Source organism: Argentina anserina, chromosome 7, assembly GCF_933775445.1.
Source record: "Argentina anserina chromosome 7, drPotAnse1.1, whole genome shotgun sequence".
NCBI lineage: Eukaryota > Viridiplantae > Streptophyta > Magnoliopsida > Rosales > Rosaceae > Argentina > Argentina anserina.
In genome coordinates this window covers 21,478,437-21,493,580 of record NC_065878.1, presented here as the reverse complement: position 1 = coordinate 21,493,580, position 15,144 = coordinate 21,478,437, and the positions used below count along the sequence as shown (strand labels likewise).

General features: G+C 37.4%; 3 protein-coding genes across 3 annotated transcripts; 1 reads left to right on the top strand and 2 right to left on the bottom strand.

Moving 5' to 3' along the window:
* Positions 1 to 844: 844 nt before the first annotated feature.
* LOC126801612 (E3 ubiquitin protein ligase RIN2-like) lies at positions 845 to 5,487 on the bottom strand. The gene is made up of 13 exons (XM_050529027.1): positions 5,354 to 5,487; positions 4,588 to 4,983; positions 4,069 to 4,146; positions 3,796 to 3,882; positions 3,557 to 3,678; positions 3,269 to 3,365; positions 3,037 to 3,142; positions 2,796 to 2,953; positions 2,549 to 2,686; positions 2,387 to 2,454; positions 2,062 to 2,289; positions 1,304 to 1,685; positions 845 to 1,216 (listed from the first exon to the last, which is right to left on the bottom strand). Exons 2-13 carry the CDS (start codon positions 4,825 to 4,827, stop codon positions 1,160 to 1,162), a joined length of 1,761 nt encoding a protein of 586 aa, XP_050384984.1. The 5' UTR covers positions 4,828 to 4,983; positions 5,354 to 5,487; the 3' UTR covers positions 845 to 1,159.
* Positions 5,488 to 6,491: 1,004 nt separating this feature from the next.
* LOC126803044 (uncharacterized) lies at positions 6,492 to 6,988 on the top strand. The gene has a single exon (XM_050530791.1). The coding sequence runs from the start codon at positions 6,595 to 6,597 to the stop codon at positions 6,763 to 6,765; it is 171 nt and encodes a 56-aa protein (XP_050386748.1). The 5' UTR covers positions 6,492 to 6,594; the 3' UTR covers positions 6,766 to 6,988.
* Positions 6,989 to 11,019: 4,031 nt separating this feature from the next.
* On the bottom strand, positions 11,020 to 13,693 carry LOC126802164 (putative glycerol-3-phosphate transporter 1). Its single transcript, XM_050529732.1, has 3 exons — positions 13,546 to 13,693; positions 11,988 to 13,015; positions 11,020 to 11,898 (listed from the first exon to the last, which is right to left on the bottom strand). The coding sequence occupies exons 2-3, from the start codon at positions 12,991 to 12,993 to the stop codon at positions 11,330 to 11,332; spliced, it is 1,575 nt and encodes a 524-aa protein (XP_050385689.1). The 5' UTR covers positions 12,994 to 13,015; positions 13,546 to 13,693; the 3' UTR covers positions 11,020 to 11,329.
* Positions 13,694 to 15,144: the final 1,451 nt, after the last annotated feature.

Sequence of the window (15,144 nt, the reverse complement as noted above, 5' to 3'; positions counted from 1 at the left end):
CTACTCACTTCATTTAACCTGGATGAAATTACATATTACATAGAGCATGGTGAGCTAAATGGGGCAAAGGGACATTTAAAATGGTAAAATGGGACCGTAAAATCAGCTTTAATGTCAATGTATGATATAGACACTATCAACCACCCCATTAATTGACAATGACCGCCAGTGATATGTATATCAACAAATTCAGGTTCAGAGTCAGACAACAAAATAACATTGTTACTATATATTTGACTCTATAACACCAATTGATATGAATTTTATTCATGTTCACAGTATGATTATTATATATATGCCTCAAACACTTTGTTAGGTGATATATATAATAAAGGGGTGGTGGACTTTGCTTAAGCAACAAAATCTAAGGTTGACATTGTACAAGATGTGTGACAAATTCGTTAATTTGGTGGGCCGATAAATTCTCTTCACATGTAAACCGGCGCATACAAAACTACTTGTTTACATCTCTATCGATCTTAATATGTTTGAATCTTCCAATTCATTTGATACTAAGCAAAGAAAATCTAATCGTTTCAAACCTCTTGTACATCACTAAACATTCACATCATTTATTTATTGAGCATCAATTAACAAAAATTCTTAGATGAGGCGATATCTTGGTTTGACTTTGACTCTTTGAAGGACTACTCCCCCCCTTTGTTGTTTTGTTAACGGCTGTCAACAAAAGCCCCCGACAATCACGACTCACGAGCATCCCTAGTTGTGTTTCCACCTTGTAAAAGACCCCAGCATTCTCGGTTGCCTCCGCGCCCATGTTCTTACGACGCCGTTTTCAACCTTCCACATTCCCACCCAGTCTTTACCTAAATGTTTACACAAATACAACAACGTTGCAAACGTGTAATTGATAAAGACCACACGAGATTTACTGATGCACTTAAGTTATCTGGCCGAACCAAATCGAGATATGGTTAAATAACAACCTATCCATCTGTAAAATGTGATGATACAACGCAAATTTATTTTTTTCCACAGAGAATTACAAAATTGAAGACTATACTTGCGCCTCTTCTTCCTTCTTCCTTTGGTAAAAGCGATTCAATGAGCAGCCTTTATATACACGGAGCGAGCGACCTCATTTAGTTTTTGAGTACTCGGAACACATTACAACAAAAACGAAAGATACAGCGCCTTGTCACATTTGGAGAAGATTATTCACAGTAACTGTAACAGAATTTGTCCGCTGCAAATCCTGCAAAAATGAAATAAGATATAGAAGGTGAATACATGCTTTAATAGTACGTAGCAATTAATAAATCATGATTTGGGAAAAGTGTACCTGGAAAATTATGTCATCAGGCATATGGGGCAAAACTTCCCGTACTGTCTCGGCCATAGCAAGTATGTTTGCTATGTTGTCATTCACAGTACGTGAGGGTGACCTCATATGTAAATTGCGTGCTCCTACTTGGTATCTTCCATCCACAGCAGGAGGAATGGGTTGACCACTTGCGGCGGCTTGAGACGGATTCATAGGCCAGAGACTCCATGCACCATCTTCAAGGGCCGTTTGGGCATAGGTTTCCCCAACAGAGGTGAGATGCCTCATCATCATCTGTACTCTCCCCAGTCCAACAGATCCGATAGCAGTAGAAGGACCTGCCCCATCAACTCCCTGGCTTGGCCAAGTGTTCAACCAATTTGGATCGAGTCCTGCAGTCCTATGGGCATAAGGAGAAACGTGTTTTGTTTATGTATGAAAATAACATAATTAAACAGTAAGAGACAAGAAAAATCCTTTGCATGTTGAATCTATCCTCCAAGTTATTCTTTTCTTGTTCAAAGCGAACTGAGAGAAACTGGTTACTAGGAGGACTATTTGGTCACACAAACTTCTAAGGATTATGCAACCAAATATGATGCGGAAAAAATTCCCCTAATTAACATTGTTTACATAGATTCGGCTAGTCATTGCTAGTGTTATTGGCTGTACTAACCCAAAATCAGGGTCCAACTTTAGCATAAATGATTAACATAAAAGGATATTCAACAAGGAGTTAATGGAAGGAAAGTAATTGTAATAACGAGGAAGTGTACCTCCAAGGACCTTCTGCAGGGTTTTGATTCTGATTGCGGAAAACACCTGTAGGGAGTGTATGTCCAGAACTATTTTGTCTATCGAGTCCTGAACTTATTTGACGAGCCAGCTGCTCATCACTCGTAGTTTCCTCGTTGCGAGGATGTGCTTCATTTTCAGTTCGACCTACAAACAGTGGCTTGCGACAAGTCGGACAAGCATATACCTCATTTAAACCTTGATCCAACCTGGATTTAGTAATAATTTTCAGCATTTTGTATATCATAATAAATAAAGGAAAAGAGACGAAGAAAATAACAAACAGTGTTAAGTGAATAAACATACCACGATCTCAAGCATGGAAGATGAAATAAGTGACTGCAGTGTAGTCTTTTAGCCTTCGCCATAGGTTCCTGACATTTTCCAATAAGTGATGGGAGTAAAAAAAGGAGTGAATGACATTCAAAAAGTAGAAAAAGAGAGAAAAAAAAAAGCAGCTCAGCATACCCTGCAGATCGCACATTCATCATCATAAGCTCGTAGTTCATCAGACGTTGCATCTGGAAGGGCTGCATGGAGAGCACCTAAGGCTTTTCTCAGTTTCATGAACCCTTTTATACGCTTTATAATTGCACTGAGCAAGGCCTGCACAAATTTTAATTATGAATCCCATAAGTAGTAAGAATAATATCTCAGACTAACAAAAATATAAAATTCTTCCTATCTTTAAATAGATGTAAAATGAAATATTTACACGTATGTTAAGAAAAAGGATTGCATCCACAAAATGGAATGCCATGCCATGGATCCACCAAATATGCACGTAGTGACCAAGTGCCATCACCAACGTTGCCATGTCAAGGACAAAGCCCAAATTCCGAGTAAGACTGCCTTTCCATTCCAACAGCAAACCTGCACTTAGAAATCATCATGAAAATAGTAAATTTAAACTCTAAGCATGTATACACTCCATAAAAATAATAACTGAGACATACCAGTTGCTGATGTGTCAAATAATTTTGATCTTTCACAATTTGCATCGTTCCATGCTGAATGATGAAGCCATATATCAAGTAACTGAAATCCATGGACCAAAATAGCCTACCACAATACGTGACAAACCAAAGAACCGTCAACTAAAGCTATAAAAATTGCATAAAGAATATAATAAAACTACGGATAGATCTATTCATTGAAAAGTTGCCATTAATGTTCTAAAAGCATTACCTGCAGTGTCTCAAATGCAATACTGAAAGGCTCAAATAATAACAAAAGAAACATATATAAACCCAGTGTTTTGTATATCATCACACACAGCCTTATCCTGCACCCAACACACACAAAAAAACAAAAAAACAAATAATGTTAACAAATGATGAAGAATTATTTTTTACTCGCAAGTTTACAAATCAGTAACTGAAACAGATCACCATGAAAACATTTCAGATAAGGTAATACATGTTGCTTCTTAGATTTAAAGAAACATAGACAGAAAAAGGAGGAACCAATCATTACCAGAAAATGTCCACAGTGAACACAAACAACAACACTGAATACACACGGAAATATGTCAATGATGTAGCTGAAGGAGACGCATTCAATCGTTCAAGTCGGTCTCTAGCCAAAGCTTGAAACATCTGTACAAGTATAACATGCAAATAAGTCCAGTGACTTGTATACTGAATCAAGAAGCAGCATTTCTACTTTTATAAGAAGCTAAAGAGCTTGTTCTTCATAAATATCATGACATATACCTTTAAAGAACAAAGTACAATCAACCAGACTGACCACAAGCCAGCATGATATATCGTTGGAGGAATAACCAGCGGTAGAAAAGTACCCTGTTTAAAATTTAGTAATAACACAAAGATATTATTGAACATCACATATTTCATGAAAAATAAAATCTGTGACAATAATTATTGTCTATTCAAAATAAAGTTAAACTAAGTCATGAATCAAATGGATGTCGTTGAAGGAGCGGCATCCTTGACACGTCCAAGAAAATCACTAGTGAAAATTTTTACCTTATAAACTATATAATTGAGAAGGCGTTCGAACAGTTTTCGAGTTTCAGAAGGATACAACTCCCCAAAGAATATAGTCTGCAAATTAGAAACAGCCGTTTCAGTGATCAAAACAACCTTGTCAATATATTTTCACTCATCCAAGACAGAGGCAGTGGGGGGTTTTGAGGCCCTAAAACTCTTGTCTGTGCAATTAAATAATGGCCAAAAACATTGCATTTTAATCCTGATTGCAGGTGGTAGCACAAAAGAAACCAATCATCTCTATAAGGTAAATGTGTGGCAATTTGTTTCTTGGCCTCGCCATCACCAAAGTGGTACCAGCAAAGAAAGTAAACGCAACATCATGGATTCATAGGGTATATACTATATGCTGTAAACCCACCACAAAGTTCTTAAGACTAGGACAACAAACTATAGCCACTGATGATCAAGTATGCACATGTCCAATAAAGACTCTGACACATCAAGTTCATCAAACTTACAATTACGAAACATTTTAAATCCTGGTAGCATTACCTTGAGAGACAGCACAAGTAAAACAAATACATTGAGCACAAAATTTGCCAGCAGTGCAACAGTGGCATAGGATCCAAGTAGCAGATCAACAACATGGCCGACATTGGCCGCTGGAATCAAATTCTCCGCAACCAATCCATCTGACTTTAGTTTAACTAGGGACGTCTCCGTCCAAAACTGTAGACCAGCAAAGCTCAATGCTGTACACACCACAGATATGGCTATGTACCGCAACCCCATTGGTGACGAAATTCAGTGTCTTTACTAAACTCCAAAACTCTCATCACCACTGAATTATCATGATCCAATAGGACTCCGGTTCAGCTTCAACAACCCCACCAAGCTTCAGATATATCCACACCAATGGTCAATTTCCGGAAACGATGCACAATTAACCTGCAAAATAATCCTCATTTCATCCAATCAGCCGCGATAATAGACTAAATTCAAGATTGCTAACTAATTTTTATGCTTCCTAAACTCAAAATTAGTGAAATTAATCTATAAAAATATCAACAAAACAGAGCTCAAATCGATCAGAATCAGAAATCATGACCAAAACGATGATCAAGTTGGATTAAAGACCTTAATTCAATCAATACAGAGCTCTAATTTCGTGTTAGGCACCGCTAGACGCTATTAGATTACGCAAACTGGTTGAATTGGAAATTGAAAATTTAGGAAAAATTGAAACGTCAAACATTCGGGTTTTTTATTTTGATTAAATGAAAAAAAAAATATGAAGAGATTGAAAGGAATGGGGAACCTGAGATGAGCTGCGAGAGAGAGGGACGACGCTGTAGCGTCGGTGGGGTGGGTGGCGCTCTGCAATTTCCACGCGCGTCGCACTTTTTTCGCAGAGAGAGAGAGAGAGAGAGAGAGAGAGATGATGGGGGTATTTTTCTTTTTCTTTTTAATTTTTTTGCTGTGGGTTTTTATATTTTGACGAGTCAATTTTTGAGCTCAGGGGAAAGCACAGGGCAAGATCCACAAATGCTTAACGAATATTTAATAATGCATATCTGACAACTAACAAGAACAACAAAATAATACACAATTAGATTTTCTTTTAGTGGAATTTAATAGATAGTGCACGATTACATGAAAATTTATAGAGAATACATATCATTATGAAAGTGGGGGTTAAATGATTTAGACTCCAATAATTTCGTAAGTACGGAAAAGTCTTGATCGCTTGTGTACTTATTAAGTTGTAAATCATCGGTTATCTTCTATGAAGTATGCAATATTGTTCCAAAATCAAAATCCATAAATATGTAAGATCAGTTGTAAATGACTGAATGCATGAATGCATAATTCATGAGTGGTGGAAGTAGAATGTGATCCAAAAATTTAGCTGCTCTTCATTTTATCTGTAATGATTTCTCAATCTCTCATATTTAAGTTCGAATTCCGCCAACGCTAATTGAAGTTTAAACAATTTATTCTTAATGGTAAGAAGAAAAAAACATTTTAACATGACTTCTCATATTAGTCTTTGAATTTAGAAAACTTTTGAAGAAACCGACGTTGATTTATATAAACAAAAAAAATTTTGTTGCCAAACGCTTACAACTATAAGTATGACTTTGTATCCAAAATTCCTAATGCATCAATCTACCGGAGAACACATTACTACTCTTGTGAATATAATTGTTAATTTAAAACCACTATATAGAGGTAAATCCATAAATGTACATATCGTTGATTTATGATCACTATGTTGGGGTGGATGTGTCACATAGCTTAGAGAACTTAATTAGTAACTCAGATATCAATCTTTCGAGGTTCTTAAGTACTCGCGACATATGAGCCTTTATTTGATCATGCAGTAATAACTCGGGAGTAATATAAGGACATTGAAGTCATTTGGCAAAGAGTCAACAAGGTAGAAGGACCAAAATTGTAGAAGATCGGACTCATCGGAGAGCCCAAATTCGTCCCCATAAAAACGGGGGGCATTCAAAATCCAAAAACCCTAGAAATCGCAGAAAGCTTTTGCTTCAGATGGGGATCATAAAGAGCTCCTTCTCCTTCATAGCGGGCACGGTCACCGGAGTCTACATAGCCCAAAACTACGCCGTTCCGAACATCAAGAAGCTCGCGGACACTGCCCTATTCATGGCCAAGCAAATCGAGGAGAAGTACCGCAAGCCCAAGAAGAGAGACGACGAATAGGATCGTGTAATCTGATCGGAGATCGGTCGGAGTTTTCCAACCCAGGTTCTGATTATCGGATTTTTTTTTAGTTAATGACAGATATATTAGTAAAGAAAAAGTGAGTTAATTTGTGATGGATTTGTTACTTATTGAGCTTCGGGTTTAGTTACTGAAGTGAAATATTTGTAAGGTTTTTTTTACTGTTAATGAAAGGCTTTGGATTAGTTTGGGGATTAGAGTATCTGGAGTTTGTGTTTGGTAGGAATGGTAGGTGAATGTGAGGTTTCTAATGAAGAAGGGTGTTAGGATTAGAGGTGCATTATGAAACATTGTGGTTTTAGAATATAGTGGAGGTTGTGGTTTTAGTTACCAATTCAGTTGTGTGCTTGTCCGCCACGTTTTCAGCACAGTGGTTAGTTAGAGCTAAATTGTAAAAGGGTGTTGGATAGAGATGGTTTATGAATCTTATGAGTTTAATCAAGATTGAGGTGGTGTTTAATATTCACCGTATCAAGTTGGAGTTTGTCGATTCAGAAATTGAGGGTTGCCATTAGTTTGAGTTCAGCCCTATTGGAGGTGGGTAATGAGGTAGACACCTGCATTGTCTGTATTAGATCATACGTACGAGAGCATGAAGTGGCTAATTAGCAATCCTTCAAAATCTGTAGAACAGAATTCTTCCTCAGAAAACAGGTGCCTTCAGCTTCATGGTACGTAATCAGTTACTTTTATGAAAATTGGAAAGCTTAGTAAATTTGTATATGCTTGTATGCTAAACTGTTGCTTTTCATGATTGTATGCTGATGCTATTTGAGTCACAATTCCAAATCATGAATAAATTTGGGCAATAGCATTAGATCAATTTCTAATGATTGAGGTAGATGGATTCTAGAACAGTGTTGACTTCTTGAGATTGATTTTTACATGTTTCCTGACCTCAATAGAAGTTAAGAAGGGTCATTCTGAAATGATAAATCAAATTTCCATCCTTAGAACTTAGAAGTGTTGAGGAGTTCACCTCTGCTTACGGGTTTCTGAAGTGCACCTCTTTAGAGTTGTTTAGTGTGAGTCGTAACCTACAACTCTGTTTAGCACTGTTAGTGACTGTGACACTTTGCACTTTTATTTTTTGTCTGATACGCTCTGAATTGTTGGTTAGCTTCCATTGTTAAGGCATTCTCCTTGTTAGCATCATGTAGCTGATGAAGTACAAGTGAGCCATCCTCTGTATGTTGTAGTGTATATCTTGGTTGATGCCTTTTGCCAGTTCTAAAGATTTTGCTTTAGTTTATCAACCCTCTTGTATTGGAACTACAAGACTGAGGCTGAACATTGCATTCAGATTACACCCCGGAGGGCATATAATGATAGCCTGTAGCTTTTGAGATGATTGAAAAGATTACACAGTTAGAGCTTGAGTTTGGTAAGTTGCATGTAGTTTGCAATAACCTTGTATGTATGTTCACTAGTGCTGGAGCCACTTGTATGAGGAATAAGCCACTATTGGGCTGGATAACATTTAGAAGCAGATTTCATGCCTCATGTTCTGAGCTTAAACTCCAACTGTGTGCCCTTTGTGACCTTCAGCCGAGTTGGTGTCGTATGTCTTTCTAGCACTACGCTAATCTGGTGAAGGCATTATTCATGATAAGCCAATCCAGCACAAAAGTTTGGAACAGGTTTTAGGTCACAAAAAATTTAAATTTTGTGATTTGAGACTTCGTATCTTGTTTGCGGTTGATGCTTAGTTGGAAACTCATTAGTAAATAATTAAGCAGCTCATTACTTTAATCTTAGTGGTTGAATAATTTAGTGAAGGGGCCGTGGTCAGTATCTGGTGGAGTAAGAAACGCAATCAGATTGATTAGCTTAACAACAATTCTCAATGAATAATAATTGCTACAAGCATGCTTGGTGGATGAGGATGACAACGCCCAAGCAAAACAGAAAGAGCGTCACCATTGTTGTCTCCATCTATTTTTCGGGTAATTGCTTTAGCCACAAACGCAAGCATCACCTTTGGATAATCTCTCCTCCAGCAATGTTATTCCCTATAATAGCTAGTTTTATAATGCACCAACCAATGCTATCTTATACCCAGAATCATGTTCAAATAGGGTTCCTTTCAAGATGGGGTGAGTTCCTATAAACTTACTTGGGACTTGGCCATGAATCATGGATCCTTGTACATTGGAACTAGGCAACTTTACAAGTAAACAAAAAACGTGGATTAGAAAATAGGGTACGAAACAAAATAGGCTGAAGCCGAGGAGGCTTGAGCACCAGAAAATGTAGTTGGCAACTTAATAGTGAATGCTCTGTTAAACAAAATGCAACTTAATAGGTAGTTGGCTTCTCCTAGCTCTGTTAAGAAAGACCAGTAAACCACCAACCATTTTTGAAAGGAAACAATCTGAGTCATATCTGATAGTGAATGCTCCATTTCCAAATTGAAGTCCTTGTCTTTAACTATATCGCTTATCAACTAAACCCAGATTCAAACATCCCACCAATATTTACATCGTTGGAGACAAAGGTAAAAGGCCATTGTTTTCCACCATTAGTTTTGGTAGCCGCAGGGCCAAGCACTCCGGCGCTCAAATGGTTTTTGGCACTCAACCTACCTTCCAATTCTATGGTTACCCCACAAGCTCAAAGCCTCAAACTTAAGATTCGAATGGTCCATAAGACCAGTTCAAAAACAAGAAAGGAAGTTTCTGCTGTCACTTGTGCCTATGCCGAATTGAAAAAGATTGAAAGCTCCTTTCCCTTTCTATTATAGTTCGTCGGTCATTGATCTTCATAGCTTTGGCGACAAGAAATGGGCACGAGTCGTGCCATATCTTAGCAATTTAGCATGTAACAGTATTTCTAGCCAGGGGCGGAACTGTGTTCAAGCCCGACGGGGTGAAAAGCTTTATAAGATTGATATGATATATTCTAGGTACGAACCACCCCCTCCCCCTCCCCCGCCCCCGCCCCGCGGGTGGGCGGGCAATCTCATGTTGGAACATCATGCAACTTGAGGTAAGAGTATAAAAAAGAGATAGAAAGATTACCATCGAGATGATTACTATCTAAACTGAGCTTGTTTTTTTTTATTGAATCTAAATTGAACTTGTTAACCAAAACAGAAGAAATATATCATTTTAACCCTGAAAATATTTAAAAAATTAATAGAGAGAAAATTGATGGAATATGATAAAATAGTCAAATTACAAAACAACATATAATAAAAAAGGAAAATAAAATAAATAAATTTCAGATAACCACCACCCATATCTCCAGTAACTAACTACGTGAAAAAACCTTATCTCCACCAAGGTACTTGCATTAATCCCTATTTATTTATAAAACTTTTAAACATTTTGTAAAATAAATTTACCCTACACCCTTCAAGTGTATGTTCATTTTAGTTTTATATGATTGGATTCAAAAAAAAAAAATTAGCACAGATGTTGGATATTTGATGAGAAATTTTTATATGCTACCGTAGTACTACGTAACAATGTCTAGTGGTCATCATTGCCTGTTATATTTCGACATGTGGATTCATCACACTAAATTATAATTTAAAATATTTATATTATTTGTGAAATGACCTTCATGGGTATTAATGATTTTGAACTAAGATTTTGCGTTTAGAGTTTAGGGTATTTGATAGACTATTGCCATAAATTAATGATTTTCATTTCCTTGTGATTAGTGACATTGAATAAACTTTTAATAAGTTTTTCTGATGAAAATAATACAAAAAAAAAACATTTGACATATATCTAAGTAAAATAAAATAAATCTAGTCTACTACCGTCAAGCTTGGATCCCCCTAAATAAAAATCCCGGTTCCGCCGCTAATTCTAGCATCGGTAGTTATCAATGCATGTTGCATTTTGGATGCTTCAGCTTTCACCATAAGTTCGAGTGTTGTTCTTCATCAAATTTTGAATTAGTAGCAGATTTCATCACGTTTGTCACCCTTTGCATGTGGTTGGTTGCTGAAGTGAACATGCTTTGGTTGTCCCATACTCACTCCAGTAATTACCTCTGAGATTATGCCTTAACACTTCATTCTCTAATCAATTGCGTGCACTAAATTCTCTCATCGTTGAAGCAAACAGTTAAACAAGGGATAATGACATGTTGCACCGGCAGGCCTAATCCGTTTTGCGGCGAATCATATCGAGTGTTTGGTCACCCGAACAGAGTGAAACAGAGTTAGTATGGACATGGTATGTAATGGCAGAACATAGAAGAACAGGAACAAAGACACATTTTGATTTTCCGGTGAGTTTGTCACCATTCTGAATCAGAATCAAACCGTGATTTATATCACAAGACATACAAAAAATGTTTACACGTACATTTATATTACAAAGGCACAGCACTAGACACCCCCACCCTTCTCTATCTTTCCTGAACTTTCAGTCTGAAGTATAGCAATGGAGAAGGTTAAGAAAATCATCCTCTAATATCCTAATAGAGGTCCTCCTCCTAGTAATATGATGAGGGGGGACTCCGAGCTTTGAAGCAGAAACTTGTGGATACAGTAAAATGAAAACCACTACAATCTGCTTATATATCATCACACAGCATCAACTACTGCAGGTTGAGGCCTTGATGTAGATCCCCTGCGCGTTCTTGATTCTTCGATCTTTGCAGTCACCTCGGCTACAACGAGCCTAGTTAGTAGCAACCCTGCAATAAGAGCTGCTCCCATCAACATTGTGAAAACTGCACTCCAGCTGTTGGCGGAAATGTAGCCTGTTAACAATGGACCGATTGCAGCCCCTACAGAACCTGTTCCATCGATAATAGCAGTTACAGTTGCCAATGCCCTCGAGTTTCCACGCAATGAGCTGTGCGTTCCCAGGTCTGCTGAGACGGCTGTTGTTATTAGAGCATATGGCCCATTGACAAACATGCCGGTGATGAACATAAGGATAACATTTACAGTAAAAGATATGCTTCCATAGCTCCGGTAGAAGAAGAGAGCAGGGATAGCACAATACATGAAACTAGCAGCTGTTATTGCTCTAGCATCTAACCGGTCAGAAATATGTCCGGCAAGGATTCCTCCAAGAACACCTCCCACATCAAATAATGTCGACAAGTTGCCAGCCGCCGCATCCGACAAGTACACCCCATCAATAGCTGCAGTATGTGCGAAAATGAAATTTTAGTCAACAAAGTTTGATGAATCAAATCACAAATCCAAAACAACAAATGGAAGTCGAAATCACCTGTATGGCTAATGTAGAAAGGAAGCCAATAGAGAAATGTATAGGCCACCAATTTGGAAAAGAATAGGCAAAGAGCAAAAGGAGCTACACCGGGAATTTTCCAAGCTTCAATGAACCCCACAGGTTGATCCTTCACCTCTGTCCTTGATGTCAACAACGGTTCAGTCACTTCCGCCCCGCTTTTCTTTGGTGAATCCATTTCATCATCTTCACTAACTCCCACAGACTCAGGAGTAACAGGCAAGAACAGAAACACTACCACACCCATTGTGGCGATAATCAAACCAGGCACTACAAAAGACCAACCCCATCCATACTGCAGTAAAGCCGAAGCAACTAACGACCCTGTAATGTTCCCAACAGAAGTGTGAGCATTCCATATCCCCATTATCAAACCTCTCTTCTTTTTCCCAAACCAATTACCAACCACTGCAACCACTGAAGGCCAACCCGTCGACTGGAATAAACCCGCAAGCATTTGAACCGCAAGGTAGTAATAGAAGCTGTGAATGGTTCCCCAATAACCAATTCCAAACAAAGAAGTAAACACACCCGTTCCCACCATTCCTATAGTCAAAAAGATCCTCAAGTTTGTTCTATCACCAAAATGGCCAGAAAAATACATTCCAATAGCATAAACAGCTAGAAAAGCAACATCAATTTCCCCAAGCAAAACGGTTCCATCTGATCCATCAAATGGTGCCCACCCATCTCCAAGAATCCACGAGAATGGTCTTCTTCTTTGTCCTGTTTGACCCAGATAGCTGTTCCTCCATGGCAAGAAACTTAGGCTGACCTCATCGGATGCAGGATCAAGAGTACTCTTGACCACACTGGTGGTTTTCCGGGCGGCATGGTAGCTTGCATAGGCTAGAAAAGTAACAATCAAAACAATAACTTGGTGGGTTTTGTACGAAATCTTTGATCTTTTTATGTACTCTATGAATCTAATCCCCAACGGTTTGGTGTAATTTGTCTCAGGTGCTGGCTCTTCTATTGATCCCATGGATTGATATTCTACTTTGAAGCTGCAAATAGAACCATAAAAGATGAGAGTGCAATCCATCTAGGAACCAAAAATCGCATGATTTACAAGATTGCACCAGAAAAAGAAAGAACCTTCATGTATTCCAATTACAGAAACTATATCAATCAGCAGCTCAGACTGACCAAATTTAACAGGCCAGAGAAAGAATTGATACTTCAACAAATAAATAAATAAATTCACAACTAGCACTCTGATTTAGAACCAAAACCAAATTTGTGACAAAACCCAGTAAATTTCAGTACACATCTCATTCCTGGGAAGAAAACAAAACCCAACCAAAGGTTAAAGGGGTTTTCACCCCAGAGAAAAACAGAACGGTCAAAAAGTCTTCAAATCACATGAACAGTTACCACTTAATGTAAATATTCTTGCTTGGACAGAAACGCAGAATTAAAAGCAAAAAAGGAATCAGAATGATGAAGAATATGGAGTACAGAAAAAACGGTCAAAAAACTTTGAAACATTCAGGTGAGAACTACAAAGATATTATACAAAAGCAAAGAAACATACCTAAATAGTTTGAATGAGGTTGAGTGAGCTAGAGTGAAACTGGGTTGCTGATATTATGGGGGAACTGGGGGTGTTTCTTCTCGTTGCTAAACTTTCTGGTTTGGTTGGAATGGAGGAAAAGAAAGACAGAAGTGCTTTCTGGTTCAAAGCTCTAATAAAAGGCGCAAAGCTAGGCGAGTTTAGGAGGAACCGAAGTAAAGATTCTTTTATATCTTCGCCTGTTCGCCGGTAATAATAATTTTAACGTTTGAAATTCCCGAATTGCCCGGGACTTGCTTCTGGTGCCTTCTCTGTGAATGTGGGTAATCTGACGGATGTGCCCTTGGTTTGGCCAATTAATTTTGGGGTCCATTGATTGTTTAGGATAAACGTACTTGGGAGTTGGGACACACATTGACGTTCGCGTTTTGGGGCTCAATTGAGTTACATTCATGCATATTTCTGTTTTCAAAGAAAGGGACATTAGGTTCCATTTCAAAAAAAATACACAGACCATATATTGGTGTGATGTAGAAATTAAACAAGAATACGGAACAGCTATGAGGCTATATGAGAAGTAAACCATGTGAAATCACCTTGAAATCTAGACAGCTTCTGTGTTGAAAGCCATAATGGAGAGTAATTAGAACCTGTCTAGTAAGCTCAATCTATAATCACCTTACGCTGAGAGACACTCTCAACTAGAGAGCTAGAAGATACGGTTATTACAATCCCAACCAAAGTAGAGGAACGTATATGACATCAAGTCAGCCTAAAGTCAAGCCCGATTATGAATAGGTTAGTTACATAATTTGGGTATATAATATGGTGTTTAGCATATATAAACACAATAAAATTTTTAACGGCTCACTGATTTTTCCTAAATTTGATTGAGATGAGTACATTGTTAAGTTAATATGGTGCCATGATAATTATTGCATATCTTCGGTTCAAATTGAACACTTACTATTCAATAGCTTAACAAATTTATTATTTTATTTACAAACATGATTCCCTCGTTAACCTTCTACGAGAATCTCATAGTTGCCATATATCATATATGTGAATAATTGATGGAAAATACTTTTATCCATATCATTATGGACATGTGCGTCCATATTCCTCTTATTTATATATATTTGGTAGTGTGAAAATAAAATTTTAACCGTTTAAAAGTTTTATTAATCAATAAATATTATTTTGTAAAAATATAATATAAACAAATATCGTTTATTTAGCTGATTGTATCAAACAAACAGACAATTGAGTATGAAACTACTAACTTTTACAATTACCGTTCATTTGTTTGATGTAATCAACTTAGCAAATAAATTTTGTTTCAATTCATATTTTATAAAAATGTATTTATTGATTGATTAAACTTTTAAACGGTTAACATTATGAAATCACACTACTAAAAATATAAAAATAAGAAAGGATATGGATGGGTGCATCCATCTTGGTATGGACACAAGTATTTTTATGGATATAGTTTCTCTAATCCATAAGTCGGATACAAGGCACAAGTGGTTTGTTGACTATAATACAATATACACGTATTCAGTTGTAATCTTTATATTGAAGTCTGGTTAGCCAATACATTCCACATAGTATTGTCTG

What these genes read in the sequence shown, in the direction of transcription:
- LOC126803044 (XM_050530791.1), top strand. Translation starts at nt 6,595, where the DNA reads ATGGGGATCATAAAGAGCTCCTTCTCCTTCATAGCGGGCACGGTCACC.
- LOC126801612 (XM_050529027.1), bottom strand. Translation starts at nt 4,827, where the DNA reads ATGGGGTTGCGGTACATAGCCATATCTGTGGTGTGTACAGCATTGAGC. An exon ending in TTGCATTTGAGACACTGCAG is followed by an intron (nt 3,143 to 3,268) that starts GTAATGCTTTTA and finishes GTATTGTGGTAG; the next exon opens with GCTATTTTGGTCCATGGATT. An exon ending in ATGAATGTGCGATCTGCAGG is followed by an intron (nt 2,455 to 2,548) that starts GTATGCTGAGCT and finishes GGAAAATGTCAG; the next exon opens with GAACCTATGGCGAAGGCTAA.
- LOC126802164 (XM_050529732.1), bottom strand. Translation starts at nt 12,993, where the DNA reads ATGGGATCAATAGAAGAGCCAGCACCTGAGACAAATTACACCAAACCG. An exon ending in TTTCTACATTAGCCATACAG is followed by an intron (nt 11,899 to 11,987) that starts GTGATTTCGACT and finishes CACATACTGCAG; the next exon opens with CTATTGATGGGGTGTACTTG.